Below are 20,418 nucleotides of genomic sequence, written 5' to 3' on the forward strand. Positions count from 1 at the left end.
TGGGCGGGACAGGAAGGACGTAGAGGGCTGGGAGGAGGAAGCACATGTCTGTGTTGTGTTGTCTGCTCTGCAGGCAGCGGCACACACACAAGCTGAAGCCGAGTCTATCAGGACTCAGGAGCTAGCGTTCACTGTGATCGCTGCTGGTAGAACGACGTGCTGGCCCGACTAGAGGAGTGCAGAAGGTTAGAGACGCTGAGATCGCTACGTAAGCTCCAGCAATCTGCTGCCGGCCACTGCATGGGGAAGAGGGGGACTCGATGGGTAGGTTATTTCGTCCGCGCAGGGGCACTACACCACTAGGGAGAGCAATTAAAGGGGGCCACTAGAACACAAGGGAAAAATATGCATGGAGAGGGGGACTATTAGACCACCAGGGAATGCTTATAAGTGGTCAGAACCACTTGTCCACCACTAGTATACCAGTTATTATTTTTATTATTTAGTATTTATATAGCGCCGACATATTACGCAGCACTGTACAATGTATATATATATATATCTTGTCACTAACTGTCCCTCAAAGGAGCTCACAATCTAATACCTACCATTGCCATATGTCTATATTATGTAGTGTAAGTACTGTAGTCTAGGGCCAATTTTAGGGGGAGCCAATTAACTTATCCGTATGTTTTTGGAATGTGGGAGGAAACCGGAGTGCCCGGAGGAAACCCACGCAGACACGGAGAGAACATACAAACTCTTTGAAGATAGTGCCCTGGCTGGGATTCGAACCAGGGACCCAGCGCTGCAAGGCGAGAGAGCTAACCACTACGCCACCGTGCTGCCCAGTGATGGCTAACCTTGGCACTGCATCTGTGGGGGAACTACAAGTCCCATGAGGCATTGCAATATGCTGACAGCTCTAAGCATAACTTGGGGAGGCAGAGGCATGATGGGATTTGTAGCTTTTTCACAGCTGGGGTGCCAAGGTTAGCCATAAATGAGCTATACTAAGTTGAGGGGGACCACTAGATCAGGAAAAACCTATGGGGAGGAAGAATTCTAGCCCACCTGGGCAATAGTGTAGCAATGGGAATGCAGAGGTTGCGACCGCACTCCTTCATTCAACTTATTAGTTTTTTGTTGGTGCTATGCTAGTAATGAACAACTCAATATGTGTATTACATAGTAGTAATCCTTAACCTCCTTGGCGGTAACCCCGTGTGTGACACGGGGTAAGCCGCCGGAGGGTGCCGCTCAGGCCCTGCTGGGCCGATTTACATAATTTTTTTTTTCAAACACGCAGCTAGCACTTTGCTAGCTGCGTGTTTGCTCTGATCGCCGCCGCCCACCACCGATGCGCCTCTACCCGCCGCGGAAACAGCCCCCCCCCCCCCCCGCATACCCCTTGCGCAGCCTGGCCAATCGCCGCCAGGCTGCACTATTTGGTGGATCGGGACTCCCTGTGACGTCACGACGTCCGTGACGTCGTGACTCCATTCACTCCATTCGTCGCCATGGCGACGGGGGAAGCCCTCAAGGAAATCCCGATCAGAACAGGATTTCCTTATGGGCAAGCGGCACCGGCGGCGATCGGAGGGGACGGGCGGACGCCGCGGGGAGGGGGGAAGCATGTAGCTAGCGCTAGGCTAGCTACTTGCTAAAAAAAAAAAATGCGAAAAAACTCCTACCGCGGCTGCGCAGCCGCACATATCATACCGCCAGGGGGGTTAACAAACTATTTCCTTACTCTAAATACACATCTCTGACACTGCAGCTGTCCTTGGTAGGTTTTGGGGTGCAATATCCATAAAGTTCTTGGGTCCCCATGTAAAACTTGCACTGGAGTCCCAAGCTCCTTAGCTATGCAAGTGCACCAGGGAAGTTGTTGAAGGTAAGTAGGGGACCACTAGGGCACCAGGCAAAGCTGTATGGGGTGGATAGACCTCCAGGGAAGGCAAAACAAGGAGGACCCTTAGACCACCAGGGAAAGCTATATAAGGAGGGCTGTTAGACCATGAGGGAAAGCTATGCAAGGGGCTCCACTAGACCACCAGAAAATAGTACAAGGGTGCCACTAGATCACCAGAGAAATCTATGTGAGGGAGACCACCAGAGAAAGCTATGTGAGGGAGACCAATAGACCACCATGGAAAGCGACTTCAGCATATAACATATATATGTGCATCCGCCAACAGAAGCAACAGCCATTACCTATTTCTATGAAGAAACTGGTAGATACAAGATAAATGCAGCCATTTTTGGGGGGCAAACAGCAGTGCAGTTATAGAGCAGACCAGTTAGGGCACAACTTTCCTCTATTTACAGCTTTTTTGTGTGTATATTCCGTGTCATCAGAGGTGTTCCCGAGGGGCAGGAGACCAGTGCTATTTAATCATTGGTACACCGTAGGTCCAGACAGTGGACCAATGGGGAGCCTTGGCAGGAGCTCCAAAGATGCTTTGCTGGAGCTCCGAGATACAGTAATTACAGTGAGAGATACTGTAATTACAGCGTCACTGCAGCGAGAGGCAGCAAATGTCTAGCAGTGGTAGGTTGATCAGGGGTGATCAGCACATCGCCGGTGTGGGGCTAAAGGAGACCCCCTGATGCAGTGGTGGCGGATGTTCGGCAAGTGTGCTGCATGTCTTGGGAGTGAGGCTGTGGTGCTGAAGGACAGCACCACAGCATAAAATCTTGCTCCCCATGGCCCGGGATATGGGAGTGTAGCTCAGGATTTCACCTGAGTAATGCTCCCTAAAGATATGCCATTGCGCAAAGGAAACCGTCAATAGGATTTGATGGTAATCCTTATGCAATGGCAGTATGATACGTAGCTTGTATCTGCACGCTACTTATCACCTTGAATAGGATATGTTTTTTAATCTCATGGACGCAGTCACCATCTGCAGATATCTTAGATCCCAGGAAGATTAAATCTTTTGCAACTTCTACTTTTTCTCCATCTATTTGCAGATGGTTCATTGGAGCATATTACATGACTTTAGTTTTCTTGATGTTAAGCAGTAGACCGGCTTTGGCACTTTCTTGTTTGACATTTATGACTAGGCTGTTTAATTCTTCTTCAATTTCAGCCATCAGAGTGAAAATATCTGCATATCTCGGATTGTTAATATTCCTGCCTGCTATTTTAATTCCAAAATGTTTCTCATCCAAATCAGCTTTCTGCATTACATATTTGGCATACAAGTGAAATAAAGAGACATTATGCAACCTTGTTGCACTCCTTTACCAGTTTTGAACCAGTCTGTTTTTCCATTTTCATTTCTCATTGTTGCTTCTTGGTTTGCATATAGATTTCTCAAAAGGCAAATTAAGATGGCTTGGTATCCCCATTTCCATTAGAATCTGCCACAGTCCATCATGATCTACTCAGTCAAAAGGTTTTGAATAGTCAAAGCAAAAGTATACATTCTTTTTCTATAATTCCCTTCCTTTCTCTAATATCCATCGAATGTTGGTAATATGGTCCCTTATGCCACCTCCTGCTTCTAAAGCCACCTTGCACATCTGGCAGTTCTTGCTCCATATTTTGGTGCTGTCCGGCTTGTAGAATTGTGAGCATTACTGATTATTTGAGCACTCTTATCCTACAGGATTGAAACTGACCTTTTCCATTCGGAGGCCCTTGGGAGGCTCTAATGTGGGAATTGACAGCATGCTTCTCTAATTGTACTATGAGTATAACAGCTCTTGTGCTTTCCATGTATTATAGGGAGTCAAGTCGAGCAGACAAGATGAAATATGCTGAAGAAGTTTGTACTGATTCATTAGATAACAAAGACAACATGGAACTGAAAGTCAGGGCAGAAGATGGAGCTGAGGAACTGGAAGATGTGGATTGTCTCATGTCTCACCTCCCATTAATTCACATTGACATGGATAGTGAGACATCTAGCACACTTTGTCAGGATAATGAGAATCCCTGTTCAGTAAGTGTACTGTACTCAAGGAATTTATAAAATATTTCTATTTATAAGAGAGATTTTTAGAGCTGTAATACATAATGCCATAATACAAATATGCAGAAGGGGACAGGGTTGGCCTAGGTTTAAGTGAAATTAAACTTTGGTGCTACTCTCTACCCCCAACCCCCCCACACACAAATAAGCACATTGGGGCACAGTCGCTAATGCTATTATGACATATCCGATGAAACAGGTTAAAGAGTACTATTGGGTAAGGTCCTTTATATTGTGAAGGATCAAAACACAGTCCTCCTTAGGGGCAGTCCACCTTGCCCGCCATAACCAGTATATTGCTTTAGAGAAGGACTCGTATAGTTGATGCAATCTCAGGATCACCACAGAAGGCCTTGAAAAAAACAAATACCCATAAAGCTACAACTTTTTTCTAAGTCAAATTATGATTTTGTTTGTTACTTTGGCTTCATGAGGACCCATTGTTTGAAATTCAAGAACCGTGTTTTTATACATTTTCTACCTTTTGATATACTCGTTTTGTATATGTGTCAATAAAGCTTTTTCCATGAGGAATCTTCTGTGGTGATCCTGAGATTGCATCAACTATACGAGTCCTTCTCTAAAGCAATATATCTGATGAAACAGACAGATGTGAACAGAGGTTCCTGTTGTGGGTGGTGGCAGCGTTCAACATACATGGTACAAACACATCGTAGTGGGCACCCAGCCTAAGGCCCCGTTCACATCACAAACGCGGATGGCCACGCATGCGGAACGCACGCCATCCGCGTTTGTGTGCATTGCGTGGCTGATCCCATCACTGAAAAGTGAATGGGACAGCCACGCGCTTTTACAAAAAATGCGTGCAGCATGCAAACGCATACAGTGTGAACATCAGACAGTGCACTCTATGCAATGTCTGATGTCATGCGTGTCGGCCACCTGCACGCGTTTCCAAAACGCGGCTGGAAACGCGTGCAGTGTGAACGGGGCCTAAGACCTGGAGCATGGTTTACAACTAAGACGCATAAACACACCCACACTTGTAACAGCGACATATCTCAAACGTTTGCTGCTACTGTCATCTATTGAATAGCAAACAGTAATTGTGCTTCAGATTGTCTACTAAAGATAAGGCTTCCTGAATTTTTCGATTTTCATGGTGCTTAAGGATTTGTAAAGGTACTTGTAGGCACCTATTGGTGCCTGTTTAGTGGTCAAGCTGTTGCTTTCAGTAACTAATGGCAAGAGTAAATTAGATGTGATTTATTTTCTCTTTTTCAGAGAAATGTTTTAAGGAAACAGAGACATTGGGAAAAAATAGTCATGGCCAAAAAAAACAAGAGAAAGCAAGAAAGGGAAAGGAGAAAAGCTAAGCAACCTGGAACTGCTGCTATAGGTATTTTGTGCTGCATCAGTCTTTATTGGTCACCTGAAGTGAGAGGGATATGGAGGGTGACATGTTTATTTACAGTTAAACAATCCTAGTTACCTGGTGTCTTGCTGATCTCTCTGGCTTCAGTAGTGTCTGAATCACACACCTGCATTAAGCATGCAGAAAATTTCAGTCCAACATCTGAGCTGCATGCTCGTTAAGGGGCTATGACTAAAAGTTTTAGTAGCCGAGGATCAGCAGGACAGCCAGATAATAATTTGCATTGTTGTCAATAATGTTTAAAGTGGACCTGTCTCAGAACTTCTCTGCTCTAAAAGATACGCAACACCATATTAAAGTGAACCTCCGGACTAAAAATCGACTCAGCAGCACTGAAAAGGCTTTGGGCCATATGCAATTCACTTTTTCACCTGAGTTTTCTCCTAGGAGATAATTTTTCATCTTTGGTTTAACCACTTCCGGATTCTCGGAGCGTATATACACGCCCCTGAATCCTGAAGTGTATTCCATGGTTCCATGTCAGTTCCCGGAGGGTGTCTCCGTGAACACCCTGCGAGCCGATCGGCGGCTCGCAGGGTAAATGTAAACACACGGGGAAGACCTTCCCCGGTGTTTACATGTATACGGCGCTGCTCCGCAGCAGCGCCGTAGAGGAGATCGGTGATCCCCGGCCTCTGATTGGCCGGGGATCACCGGCATCTGATAGGCTAAAGCCTATCCCATCAGGCGCAGAACGGAAATCCGTCCTGCGCCGCTCACAGGGGGAGGGAGAGGGAGGGAAGGGGAAGGAGGCCAGGAAGCGCTGCGGAGGGGGGCTTTGAAGAGCCCCCCCCCCCCGCAAGCGCAAGCAGCCGGCGGCGATCAGACCCCCCCAGCAGGACATCCCCCTAGTGGGGAAAAAAGGGGGGAAGTCTGATCGGCCTGGCTGCTAGCTGATCGGTGCTGCGGGCTGGAGAGCCCACGCAGCACCGATCAGCACAAAATAGCGTGGTAGGGAAGTGGTTAAAATAACTTTTCAGCACTTTTCAACTAAAAAAGTACCAAAAAGTAGATGAAAAAGTACTATCAAAGTTATTTTGAGTATTTTCTTGCTTTCTGGTGGCTTAAAGGGAAATTTATGGACAAGTTTAAAAATATCACCTAGTAGAAAACTCAGGAGAAAAAGTGAATTGCATATGGGCCTTTGTGTTTCTTTAACAGTTTCACAGCATCATAACTTTGTTTCTCTTATACAAGCCTCATTTTTAGCTGCACAGAAGAAAACTGCCTGGGCAGTTTTTCCCCTGATGCTGTGCAAAGCATGATGGGATTTCTGATGTTATTGCTCTCGTTCTGCTGTTTTGGTGCAAATTTTTTTTTTTTACATTTTGAATTTGACATTTGAAGCCTAGGGTATGCAACTTGGAGGGGTGATCAGGACACAGGACAGTTGGAACTGTGTCTCCTGCTCTTTGTCACCTCCTTTAAACCAAAAAGATGGCTGCCCCCATGACAAAGATGGCAGCCCCCATGAATCACAAACATTTACCTGTTCTTTTAAAACCGGGTGGGTAAAAAATTATATTACCCATCTATTCTAATTAACATAACTAATGTAACTTAAAGAGAATCTGTATTGTTAAAATCGAACAAAAGTAAACATACCAGTGCGTTAGGGGACATCTCCTATTACCCTCTGACACAATTTCGCCGATCCTCGCCGCATTAAAAGTGGTTAAAAACAGTTTTAAAAAGTTTGTTTATAAACAAACAAAATGGCCACCAAAACAGGAAGTAGGTTGATGTACAGTATGTCCACACATAGAAAATACATCCATACACAAGCAGGCTGTATACAGCCTTTCTTTTGAATCTCAAGAGATCATTTGTGTGTTTATTTCCCCCTGTTCTCATGCACTGAAGTTTCAGGCTGCTTGTTTCTTCCTGCAAACAGCTTTGCCCTTGTCTGTAATTCTTCACTATTTGAAAGCCCAGCCAGCTCAGAGGACGATTTATCCAGCTTGTAAAAGATAATAGAGAAGAGAGAAGCTGCTCTAATCTAAATAACACACAGACAGTGTGCATAGAGGGGCCTGGAACGGGGAGTTCATAGCAGAACCACAACACTGAAGAACTTGGCAGCCTTCCAGACACAGGCCGACAAGTCTGACAGGGGAAAGATGCATTGATTTATTACAGAGACAGTGATAGCAGAAAGTGCTGCAGTAAGCCAGAACACATTAGAATAGCTTTTTGAACTTGTAGGATGATAAAAAAACATGATGCAATTTTTGTTACAGAGTCTCTTTAATGGCAGTATGTTTGTTTAAGCTGAAGTTCCCCTTTAACACCTAAAAACATTTCTTGGTTACAGCTGATACAAATCCTGAAATCTGCACTTTTTCTACTTCCTGCTTACATGGAAGCCGACATATTGTTAACATCCTGTGCTTTCAAATGAGTTTATCTGCCATGGCAGTCAGGTGACACGGGAGAAAACAAATTACAACATGTGATTAGACACAAATGAGGGGGAATTAGACAGGCTAAACTTTCTAAATACATATAAAAGTATAAAATTTACAAATGACAGCTATGCTTTGTATGTTAATATGAGCAGACATTACTCAGATATTTATAGCTGAATAATCCTTACTTTGCCTTATTGCATATGTCTTTTATGTATGTTCCCTTTCCTCTTTCAGATGTGAAGCAGCAGCCACACAGCAAAAAGTTTTTAAAAGCCTTAACCAAAGATCGCCTTTTAGAAGCAAAAGAGTCTGGTCCCAGACTTTGCATTGATTTGAGTATGACCGAACATATGAGCAAGAAGGTAATGTTTCATGGAACGGATTATTGCTGCTTTTTGTGATTTGATGGAAGTTTGGGGGAGATTCTCTGACGAGAACTCCAGGAAAATATAGACATGTTGTATTGGATATTTTCTATGACATACACATTACTCTTTAGCCTGGTCTTTGATTCTGTATATTGTAAAAATTCAAATTTATGCCACTGATGTCAGTGTTATCCTCAGAAATTTTTGATGATAGCCGGGTGCTCACCAAAACTAGAGCCTAGTGAGAACACTGGACGTAAGGGCATCGAATATTTAAATCCAGACCTTCAGGAGATAGGAAAGTGCTTTGTGTGGGTTTCAAAGTGTTGCAATGTACAACTCTGTGACATTAAAAAGGGGTCTTGTATTCAGGCAGTCCAGCTGGTTTGAAACAAATTTACTTTACAGTTATATGTTGTTTTTAAAGTTGTATTATCTCTTGAAAATAATACAACCTTTCACACAGTCAGTCCCAGAGCTTAGATATATGAACTATGAACCTTTTTTATGTTCAGTATCCCCTGCACTGAGGAAGTGTTCTCTGGTAGGCAAGGGTTTTACGGCTATAATTTCTGATCAGTGAGGGTTACACTATAGTCTTACTTGGTACCCACTGGAAAGAAACATTCACTTGCATACCTGAATAGTTAACTCTTTGATGCAGAAAAAGAAGAAAAGGAACACAGCCTAGTTATTTGTATGCTTGCCACTGTACATACACGTCTATCTCACCGTGTCACATGTCTCCCTGTGAAGGGATGCTAACAAACTGTCTATGTTGTTTAGTCATAAAACTGGCTGGACGGGAATGCAATACATTTGGTTGTCACTAAGGCATTGTTGCAGTTTGCAGCTTATTTTATCTTAGCTTACTTTTCCATAAAGAAATGGAAAAAAAAATATGTGTAGAGCTACTCTAGATTTCTATGTCTGATGTGTTTTTTCTTTCTTCATAATTTACACTTTTCATATCTTTTAAATGTTTGCTGTTTTAGGAAACCAGTCGACTTGCTGCTCAGATCAGAAGGCTTTATGGGTCAAACAAGAAAGCTGCAAAACCATTCTGGCTGTACCTGACAGGTTTTGTAGAACACAGTCTGTTATATGATGAATGTGTGCGAATGAATGACGGATTTCTCCATTATCTTGTAAGTTTTGTTTTTTTTCTTCTTTTTTTTTCGAATTAGTTAATAATAGACATTAAGAGGCAATGCTCTAGTCTGTTTATGCTACTCTCTATAGTTATGTAAGAAGTGCTGATTCGGATAAATATTTAAAGGGAACCTTAAATGAGAGGGATATGAAAGCTGACATATTTATTTAATTTTAAGAAATACCAGTTACATGAATGTCCTGCTGATCCTCTCCCTCTAATACTCTAAGCCATAGACCCTGAACAAGCATGCAGCAGATCAGACGTTTTTGACAAGATTAACTCATGCTTGTTTTAGGTGTGTGATTCAGACACTTCTGATGCCAGAGTGATCAGTAGGACAGCCAGGCAACTGGTATTGTATAAAAGGAAATAAATATGGCAGCCTTTATGTACATCTCGCTTCAGGTTCCTTTCATGTTGTCCTTGCAGTATAATAAATTGTATTTATTTGGAGAAATCTGCGTGGTCTCATTTGGCTTCCCTCCAGTTTGTCTAGGACAGTGCTGGGCAAACTACTGCGCTGCAAATCTGTGGCTAGATTCTTATCCTCCCTCCCTGTAGAGGTGCGAGCGGGCGATAAGAGTGGGTTTAAACTCACCTGATCGCCGTTTCCAATGCTGCTTCTCCATGTACACAGGGTGCTGCATGACACGTTGTCAGGACATGCTAGCGTATTACATCCTGGCAGCTAGCGTGTAATACGCTGGCACGTCCTGACAGCGTGTCATGTTGCTCCCTGTGGCCATGGAGGTGCGACGCTGGAATCGGCAATCAGGTGAGTTTTAACCCACTCCTATCACCCGCTTGCAACTCTGCAAGGAAGGCAGAGGGAAAGTATTTTAGGAATACAGCCTGTGCCGTGGAAAATTTGCCCAAGCCTGGTCTATGACAACAATATGTGTCTATTTTATACACGGTTTTAAGCTTCTGTCTGCATTTCTCTTTTAGATTGAATTAACAGAAGACAGCTTTCTTGATCTGTTTCCAGTAGGAACCATAGTTTACCTTACGCCAGACTCTGAAAATGGTACGTGTGCATCTAAGCTGCTTAGACCCACTTTTGTGTTTTCAGTCTTTAAAGTAAACCGGAAGTCAGATAAAGTAAAAAGTTGGCTACTTAACCTCAATAGATGGAAAGGCTTCTCTGTCTTCCTTCACCCCCTGTTCCTCCCCCGGGACCCGCTAATGAATACTCAACATTAAAGTCAAATATCGCCGCCGCACTGCGCATGCAAAAATACTTTTTCTCACAGTGCGCAAGCAGCTCTTGTGGCTGTACTTGTATATGAAGGCAGCGTGGCTGCAAAGAAGAGGGTCCTACCCTGCAGCAGAGAAGTCATTTGTGTTTCTCGCCGTAGCTTCTCCTGGGTTCCGCTTGCTGCCTCTGAAGGATCGCTGATCCCGGGTGGGTTGGCATCTTCTGCTTATGTGCGAGCGTGTACCCGCCCCACGTGCAAATGCGCTCCTGGTGATGTGGGTATGTTCGTGTGCGGGGCTCACACGCACCCGTGCATGCACAGAAGATGTCGATGATCCTTCAGAGGCTGCCAGCAAGACCCAGGAGAAGACTGAAGCTGTCCTGAGGGTCACAAATGACTTCTAGGGGCTGGAAGAAGCCCCAGGTAAGTAAAACTAGATTTAATTCTTCACCTCTGATATCCTTTAAGGAAACCTTCTTTATCCATATGTCAGGGTTTCACCATGCCGTGTGTGGCATTTCCTGTATGATCCTGCTATTATTTTTGAATAAGCAGAATTCTTCAATCAGAAGTCAAGAACTATTTTGTAAATCATAATCGTAAGTAGTATAGTTGGCATTCGGATACATTTTCAGAAACTTTATTGCTGCAAACAATCCAACCTCTTTCTCATGGACAACGGTGCAGGAAATATGTGCAGTCAGGGAAGGATGTGTGCAAGTCTCCTGCATATTCTGAAACAAAAATCAATCAAATGCAATCATCATTTACATGCATCCAGATTATTGTACAAGGAAGTCAAAACCTTTTATCAAATAAGGATATAAATGTTACATTAAAGTCAGTATGTGCAGGCCACCATTGGTCAGCTTGTTATCCCTGTGCAACACCATTGTGGTGATCACCTCTGTCATGGTAAGTGAATAAAAAATAGTTTTGGCTGCAATTGCAGGTCCACATTTGGGCAGATGTGGACCTGCAATTGCAGCCAAAACTTTTTTTCTTTTTGTTTAGGGAAAGCGTTGTCGACCTGTTTCTTTTTAATAGCTGATGTGTAATTGTTATGGTTTACTACCACAGCAGTGACATGACTTGGCCAGTCTTTTATCTCATTGTATGCAAAATGTTTTTGGCAATTATGGTTGCGTTTATCATACTATCACGTTATCATGCATTGCAACAATTAATGACTAAAATTAATTTAAATGTTTGCTTCTCCCAAGTTCTTGAAGATATTGACCTAAGTAAAGTGTATATTCTTGGAGGATTAGTTGATGAAAGTGTACAGAAGGTATGTACTTCAGTAATTAGTAATGATAATAGCCATCATCTTCTTGTGAGAGTATCTACCATATGTTCTCTGAGTCTTCATGTAAGACACTGGACCTTATATTTCAATCCTCAACAATGACTGAGCTCTGGGTGTGTGCTGACACCTGCCTGTGCGTATTAGGTGGGATCTAAAGTGCAGCAATCGAGGAAGTCCTCTCTGATATACTCATTTTCCCCTCTTCCAGATGCAGAGAACAGTAAATAGCAAGCCATGCTGGAGGGAAGCAGAGTAGTCACCTCTTTCCATATCATTGATGATCGTTCTGTTAAAATACCTTGTTCATTACTTAGTCTCTTTTGTCTTAGGTACTGAGTCCTGTCCTGATTACAGTTTCAATTCATTTAAGTGAACCAGAGATGAAGCACCCACATGTATTTTACCAGATATATCAGTTGGAACTTTAGAGAAAATGCCTACCCTGTTCTCTGTTTTATCCTTAACTGCTCAGCCTGCTTGTTAGCAGCCCTGATAAAATCCCTGGCTGAGTATTCAGTCTGGTTTTGTTCAGGAATCATTATAGCTGAGTCATTATAGCAGAGCCAGAAGGGGGCAGGCTTGGGCTTGAAAAGACATCAGAGAAGACTGACTCAGCTTTAATGATTGCAGAGCAAAGCCAGACAAAATGCTGAGTCTGGGATTTTATCAGGGCTGATAACAAGCAGGCTGAGCAGCGAAGGATAAACAGAGAGCAGGGTAGGTGTTTTCTCTAATGTTCCCACTAATATGTATGGTAAAATACATGAGGGTACTTCATCTCTGGTCCTCTTTAAGCCTTACCGCAGGGAAAACTGATATTACCATCTAGTGAGGTAAATTACTGACTTGTGAGGTAAATACCTCATATCAATTTGCAGATTAGAGCATGCAGTAAAACAAGTGAGATATTCGGTATTTTACCTCCAGCCTAGAGCTGTCGTTAACTAACAGCCATTAAGTAAGTTATAGAAGGGAGGAAACGGAGCAGAGAAAAGGTGAAAACTAATTAAACTGTTCATTAAAATAAGAAGGTTAATAACCTTTTACTGTACCCTAATTTCACAATATTCTTATGTAGTAATTAAAATTGTAAATAAGGTAATAAGGTCCGGTTCACATTGGCACTAATAAACAGTCTAGTCGAGGATCCTAACGGATGTGAAAGGATCCAGTGTTGACCTATGGGTCTGTTCACATTGGTCCATTTGAACGGATCCGTTTTGTACGCTCCGCTGAATAGAATGCAATTTTGGTGCTGCAGCGGAGCTCAGTGGAACGGAGCTCGAGGCACTGCATGGGAGGCAAGGAGAAACAGATCTGTACAACAGATTGACTACAAAATGGACCATTCTAACCAGCAAAATTCAACTTGGGGAAGGGGGGGGGGGGGGGGATTGGGGTCTAGAATGCAGCAATGAATGTTCCGTACTTGTGACATGGCTATATACTCTGTAAACTGCTGCGGAAGATGTTAGTGCTAAATAAATACTAGCTCTTTCTCAACATCAACACATATAGCACTGGCATTTTCCCCTGCAGCTATTCAGCACCCTCCATTGTAAAACGGATGCCAAGTGAAAGGAAACGGATCCATTGGAACTGAAATCCGATCGCTTTTACGGATTAGTTTACCAGAAAGTGCCAGTGTGAACTGGCCCTAATGGTTTTGAGCTGATACAAATTTTGTTCATTTTATGCACCTTGGACTTGCACTTTTCTTGTCAGTATAATAAAAAAAGTGCACATCTTTCACCCATTTTCCTTGCATGTCAATAATCCATCAAATACTGAATGAAGTACCAAATGATTCCTTAAAATACCGAATTAAATCCTGCATGACGTAAAAATCTTAGTGAATTGTCATGAAGTTTTGCAGGTGTGCATTATATAAGTGGTACTGTACATTGAAAGTATGCCTCTCCAAAATAAACTAACCAGTTTCCCTCCCTACTAACCTCTTGTACATCATTATTGCCAGTTAAATGTTTTATGAGTGATACAAAATGAAATATGCACCAAAAATATACCTCGGTTTCAAAATGAAATATTGTCCGTATACCCTGTACCAGCAATTTAAGTAATGGGAATGAATAGCCAGATGTGCTTTATGTACAGCAACTTGTGTTTATTTTAGAACTATGATGAGTGAAAACAGAAATTGTGTATGTTTTCATTTTTTTCTTTATTGTTTTTTTTTTTTTTTTTTTTTAAAGACGTAGAAAATCAATTTTGAAACTGGTACTCAAGACTATTTTGTCCTGAATAAATACAATCATGTGGCATAAATAATAGTAAAGTTGATGCTGAATCAATAGAGATAAAATGTAAAAACTGGTCCATAGGGTGGAAACCAGCTATAGATGTGCAGTGATTTAAACTATACACATTATCTACCAACACTGCTCTAGCTTCATAATCTGTTTTTACGATCGTTTATAAGTTGTTTTATTTCTCCATCCACAAATGTACAGAGTACCTAGATAGCTCATGGTGACCTAGAACCTTTAGGATAGTATACAATGAACCTTTACTTAGTTTAAAAATAATCTATCTGGGTGTGAAAAAAATAAAATTACCGATCCAATCATGCTCAGATTTTTATTTCTTTGTTTTTAGAAAGTAACATACCAAAGAGCTAGAGAGAATGGGCTGCAAACAGCGCGGCTTCCAATACAAGAGTACATGGTTAAGAAAGATAATGTGAAAAATTTTCATTCTGAGATCCTGGCTATCAATCAAGGTGAGTGTTCATCCTCATCAAATTGTTATTCTAAAATATACTGTACAATGCTACTGTACACATTACAGGACAGAAAGGCAGATGACATGGTATTAAGAGTATTTCAGGCTTAGAGAACCTAATTACCACAATAAATATGGTAATATAAATACAAGTACTTTATTCCTTACCCTTTTATTGCCATGTTAAAGGACACCTGAAGTCAGAGACATTGGAAGGCTGCCATATTTGTTTCTTTTTATACAATACCAATGGCCTGCCAGTCCCGCCGATCTTTCTGGTATTAGAAAAGGCTGTTTTCCACTAAGAAATGCAACTGTGCTGCGATTTGATTGCATTTCTCCCATTTTACACTACAGTGATTCTGTTGCTATGCGAGGTGTACAGCGTGATTGAAATTTGTAACGTCAAAAAAAAAAAACCGGGGGCGGTAAAATATATTAAACTGCCAAGCTGCAAAAAATTGCATAGTGGTGCGATTGCTAGGAAAATTCCTGTGCTCCTATATTTTGTAAAGAAGCTCAAGATCGAGGAAATTCGCTTCACAAACACATCACACTAAGGGCCCATTTCCACTAGCGCGGAAACTGGGCCAAATCTGCTGATTTTCCCCGCATTCAAATCGCACGGGGAAAGTCTGCCATAGGAAATAATGGCGCCGTTGGCTGAATTGCTTGCCCTAGTGATTTGGCTGACATTGCCATCAATTTTCGTGCGGGAGGCAGCAAATCCCATAGCCATGCATGGCATGGCTTCTGGGATTCGTCTGCATACACACAGACCAGGAAGTGCCGGCGCAGGGCCAAATGGAAACATCCACAGGCCGTTTTCATTACTTGAGTACCTTGCATTTTGTGATCGGCATCGCATCACAAAATGCTGCTAAATGGAAAAGAGCCCTGAATCTCGAACTTGAAACACATGCTGTGAATATACCACACTTCTGTCACTTGATCTTGAATGCTTATTCAAGGTTTATGACTAAAAGTTTTCAGAGGCAGTTTATTTGCAGGTCAAGCAGGCAGGCAATTTCCATTGTATTAACCTCCCTGGTGGTAACCCCGAAAAAATGGCCCGAAGCGGTAATCCCAAGCTCAGCTTGGGGTAGAGAATTTGCAGCTTTACCGGAGTCCTGCGCGCGATTGGCGCTGCTCAGCGGGACTCCAGCCTCTCTCCCCAACTGTATGAAGCTTTGATCGGCTGCTGGGATCTCCATATCCCTGCTCTTCTTCCAAGGGCCCGGCCAATCAGTGCGGTGGAGCGGCGTGACGTCACGGGGGCAGAGATGGCAGATAAGCTCATTTGAAAGCACTGGATGATAATATAGCCGTTTGGTTCCCAACTGTTTCTGAACTAGGTGCTTCGGCCATACTGTTACCGATTTTTGCCTGGATTTTGACTACTCTCTGCCTGCCGCCTGCACCGACCTCGGCCTGGATTTTGACTACTCTGTCTGCTTTATTTGTACAGTTTCACGATTTTTAAAGTTTATTCATAAATTTTAAATCACCAAATTTATGTTCCAGTTTTTTATTTATATGCAGAATGTCTACCAGGCTTTTATTCTAACATATTTTGGTGCGTTATGACAAGAATTGAAGGCCTAAAATTCTTGAAAAAAATGTACCGCTTGTGACTCATAATTCCAGACAGAAATGCACCACCAGGGAGGGTAAAGGAAATAAATATGGCAGCCTACATGTTCCTATCACTTCAGGTGTGCTATGAAAATCCATTTCCAGCTTTAAATATTGGAGTAGCAGAGCAAGTTGGGAAAATTGGATTTTAATGCCAGTGTCCACAAAGCCACTGTTGTTGGTTTAGAATGCAAAATAATCCCTTTCATGTAAACTATATACATGTTAAAGAATATCCGAGGCGAGTATTAAAATGTTTCTTTACTCACCTGGGGCTCTTTCCAGCCCCTAGAGCAGGGGTGCCCATTAGGTCACGATCTACTGGTATATCACAAGGACTTCATAGTAGATCCTGAAATGCATCACTCTAGGGGCTGAAAGAAGCCCCAGGTAAGTAAAGATAGATTTTAATACTCGCCTTGGATATTCTGTAAAGCAGAATTAAAGTCTACAGGGAATTTGAAAGTAATCTTATTAAAAGTCCACTTTTACACAAATTATACAATTTTAAAATACACACAAATGCATACAGTTTTCCACCATTTTCTGTTTAGTTTGCATGCTGTAGTTGGTCTGAGCAATTGTTGTTCTGGAAGTGCTTTTAAAAATTTTGTTTGGTGTCTTTCTTTTGTTTTTACTGTATCGTTCCATCTCTGGTTTGGAACGATACAGTAATAAATCCATCCCCAAAAATGAACCTCTCTATAAGGGCTGATCGTAATGTAGTGTGCGGTGTGGGGGTGAGTCTCACTACTTACCTATGGGGTACTGCTCCTCTGGCCCCCGGGCTGCGTAGGATGCGCCATAGTCTCCAGGACCGACTGGCACTGAAACACATCCCTGCAGTGTTTCTCTCTTGTGCGCACCGCAATGCATGCCAGGAGATGTAGTGTATGCAACTAGAGAGATGTTCTCATATCCGGAGTATGAGAGATGTTCTCACATCCATTGCCTGGCATGCACACAAGAGAGAGAGAGACACTGCTGGGAAGTAAAAAAAACATTCCAGTGCTGGTTGGTCCTAGAGAAGATAGGGCATCTTGTACAGGCCGGAGGCCAGAGGAGTAGCACCCTGTAGGTAAGTACTGAGGCTCCACCCCCCGCAATGGCACACAGCATTATGAACTTCCCCTATGGGGGGAGGTTCAGTTAAAAAAAAAAGTTTGTAGTGCTCATTGCCCTTTAAAGGACCACTACCGCGAAACACTTAGTTTTTAATCACCCCCATAGTAGTTACATCAGTGATACAGAAGCTTCGGTGTGTAATTATTTTCATTATCTTGCATGCACCTTTAAATATCCTCATATCACTATGTCCTGTAGCGTCAGCCCAGGCACTAAATGCTGACGGACTTCTGCAAGTAGAAATACAGCATAGGGGAAGCCTAGGCAGGTAAACTGTCGGTTTAAACCCCCCCCACCACCACTCCCCCCGTACACGGCAGTGTAATGAGCCGCTCTTCTGCAGAACGCGATCGCCGATGTCCTGCTTCTGCTGTAATGGCTGGGCAATAAGTCGCTCTCCCTGTCAGTGTAATCACCGCAAATGAGCAGCGGTGATTACACTGACAGGGAGAGCGACTCATTGCCCAGACATCACAGCAGAAGCAGGACAGCAGTGATCGCATTCTGCAGAAGAGCGGCTCATTACACTGCCGTGTACGGGGAAGAGCTGTCTCCTCAAATGCCTGCAGGGCAGAGTGCGGGGGGGTCCTTTTGAAGTAACCGCGCTGGAACAGAGGTGACAGTGTGGGTTTTCAGTCTTGGTTTGTGTAGAGCGGGAGGGGGCGGGATTAATCTAACAGATAGTTTACCTGCCTAGGCTTCCCCTATGCTGTATTTCTACTTGCAGAAGTCTGTCAGCGTTTAGTGCCTGGGCTGACGCTACAGGACATAGTGATATGAGGATATTTAAAGGTACATGCAAGATAATGAAAATAATTGCACACTGAAGCTTCTGTATCGCTGTAATGGTCCTTTAACCTATTTTGGTTCCTGGACGTAGTTTCTACGTCCAGGAACCATGCGCGCTACCGCGTGCCCCCGCGGCCGATCGTGCACGCGCACTCCCGGCCGCAGATTCGGTAGCTAAGGAATCAATCTATCGGGCTATGGAGCCCGATCATTGATTCCTCTCCCCCGCTGAAAAAGCGACAGCTTCTCTCGGAAGCTGAGCTTTTTCTGGCCGTCTTCTTCCTGATGCGTCACTCTTAAGCGCGTGCTACGCTTAGAGTGACGTCATGTAAACAAACTCATGGCCGCCATCTTGTGGCCAAAAAGTAATACTACACCTGAAAAAAAAAAAAAAACAGAATTAACACACATTTACATTATAAATCTATTATTTACCTCCCACCCTCCCAAAAGTACCCAAATAAAATGTTTAGTATAAAAAAAAAAAAACATGTAAATATTTACCTAAGGGTCTAAACTTTTTAAATATCAATGTAAAGATGAAATATTTCTATATTTTTATTTTAAACTTGTTAATAGTGATAGATGCAAAATGGAAAAAATGCACCTTTATTTCCAAATAAAATATTGTCGCCATACATTGTGATAGGGACATAATTTTAACGGTGTAATAACCGGGACATATGGACAAATACAATACGCGAGTTTTAATTATGGAGGCATGTATTATTTTAAAATTATAATGGCTGAAAACTGAGAAATAATGAATTTTTCCATTTTTTTTTCTTATTCTTCCTGTTAAAATGCATTTACAGTAAAGTGGCTCTTAGCAAAATGTACCCCCCAAAGAAAGCCTAATTGGTGGCGGAAAAAACAAGATATAGATCAGTGCATTGTGATAAGTAGTGATAAAGTTATAGGCTAATGAATGGGAGGTGAACATTTCTCACGTGAAAACGATAGAACCTGAATGGGTTAACCACTTTTTATGTCCCCTCCATATACTAAGTGACCTTTTTCTTCTGATGTCAGTTTATTTACACATTCTTGTTTTCCTCTCTTCCACAGTTTTTGATATATTATGTACATACTGTGAAACACAAAGCTGGCCGAAAGCACTGAAAGCCGGTGTTTCTCCAGGAAAGGGCTTTGTTCTTCATGACAACTATGCACTCTGAATAAACTGTGACAACCACTCTTTTGTCCCTTCTTGATATTTTATCATTTAAATAACAGCCATTATGCATTTGTATTGTTTTTATTTCACTGTGTTATAGTGGCATCATAATAATAAGTATGTCAAATTGTTTTCCACAACAAAAAGGCCTTCAAGTTTTCTGCATGAAGAGAAATACAATAAGGACTGTGAAACCATTCAATAGCTGCACCAAGAGAATTTAAAATGACTTGTAAAATAGTAGATACCCTCTATGGCAAGTACAGTTGTGTTCAAAATTATTCAACCCCCACTGGAATTGAGTGTTTTGGCCAGTTTGACATTGATTTTGATCATTTCAGTCATCTTGTTTAGAATTAGATCAAATAGGCACTTGTAAGTCAGGCAAATATAATATAACCTTTATAATGAAATAACCTCAAATGTCTTTTTGTGTTCACATCATTATCAGTTTTATTCAACCCCCAAGTGACATTCATTCTTAGTACTTAGTACAACATCCTTTTCCAGTTATAACAGCTTTTAAACATGAAGCATAGCTTGACACAAGTGTCTTGCAGCAATCTATGGGTATCTTAGCCCATTCTTCATGGGCAAAAGCCTCTAGTCCAGTCACATTCTTAGGCTTGCGCGCTGCAACTGCTTTCTTTGAGTCCCACCAGAGGTTCTCAATCGGATTTAAGTCTGGTAACTGCGATGGCCACTCCAAAATGTTCCAGCCTTTAATTTGCAACCTTGCTCTAGTGGACTTGGAGGTATGCTTGGGATCATTGTCCTGTTGAAAGGTCCAACGTCTCCCAAGCCTCAGGTTTGTAATGGACTGCATCACATTTTCATCCAATATCTCCTGGTACTGAAGAGAATTCATGGTACCTTGCACACGCTGAAGCTTCCCTGTACCTGCAGAAGCAAAACAGCCCCAAAGCATGATTGAACCCCTGCCATGCTTCACAGTAGGCAAGGTGTTCTTTTCTTCATAGGCCTTGTTCTTCTTCCTCTAAACATAGCGTTGATCCATGGGCCCAAAGAGTTCTAATTGTGTTTCATCAGTCCACAGAACACTACCACAGAAGTTTTGGGTTGAACTTTGGGTTGAATAATTTTGAACACAACTGTACCTGACATTGCAGCTCGGTCCTGTCCATCACCTAGTTCAAATTGCAGAGAACTTCAAGAATACCAATT

At 42.4% G+C, this 20,418-nt stretch overlaps 1 protein-coding gene across 3 annotated transcripts; it reads left to right on the forward strand.

The window, feature by feature from the left end:
• The first annotated feature begins 4 nt into the window (after positions 1 to 4).
• Positions 5 to 19,251, forward strand: TRMT10B (tRNA methyltransferase 10B). Of its 3 annotated transcripts, none has more exons than XM_068234028.1 (9): positions 5 to 264; positions 3,680 to 3,896; positions 5,172 to 5,286; positions 7,968 to 8,095; positions 9,097 to 9,249; positions 10,206 to 10,284; positions 11,680 to 11,747; positions 14,382 to 14,505; positions 19,125 to 19,251. In XM_068234028.1, the coding sequence occupies exons 2-9, from the start codon at positions 3,702 to 3,704 to the stop codon at positions 19,232 to 19,234; spliced, it is 972 nt and encodes a 323-aa protein (XP_068090129.1). In that variant the 5' UTR covers positions 5 to 264; positions 3,680 to 3,701; the 3' UTR covers positions 19,235 to 19,251. The 3 variants fall into 3 exon arrangements, with proteins under 3 accessions (XP_068090129.1, XP_068090131.1, XP_068090130.1); XM_068234030.1 differs by having other exon boundaries at positions 5 to 208; XM_068234029.1 differs by having other exon boundaries at positions 5 to 185.
• Positions 19,252 to 20,418: the final 1,167 nt, after the last annotated feature.

The sequence above is a fragment of the Hyperolius riggenbachi genome, chromosome 1, assembly GCF_040937935.1.
Source record: "Hyperolius riggenbachi isolate aHypRig1 chromosome 1, aHypRig1.pri, whole genome shotgun sequence".
Taxonomy (NCBI): domain Eukaryota; kingdom Metazoa; phylum Chordata; class Amphibia; order Anura; family Hyperoliidae; genus Hyperolius; species Hyperolius riggenbachi.

Coding starts and splice junctions, on each gene's coding strand:
- TRMT10B (XM_068234028.1), top strand. CDS start 3,702: ATGAAATATGCTGAAGAAGTTTGTACTGATTCATTAGATAACAAAGAC. Junction 5,287..7,967: donor ACCTGGAACTGCTGCTATAG/GTATTTTGTGCT, acceptor TTCCTCTTTCAG/ATGTGAAGCAGCAGCCACAC. Junction 8,096..9,096: donor CCGAACATATGAGCAAGAAG/GTAATGTTTCAT, acceptor TTGCTGTTTTAG/GAAACCAGTCGACTTGCTGC.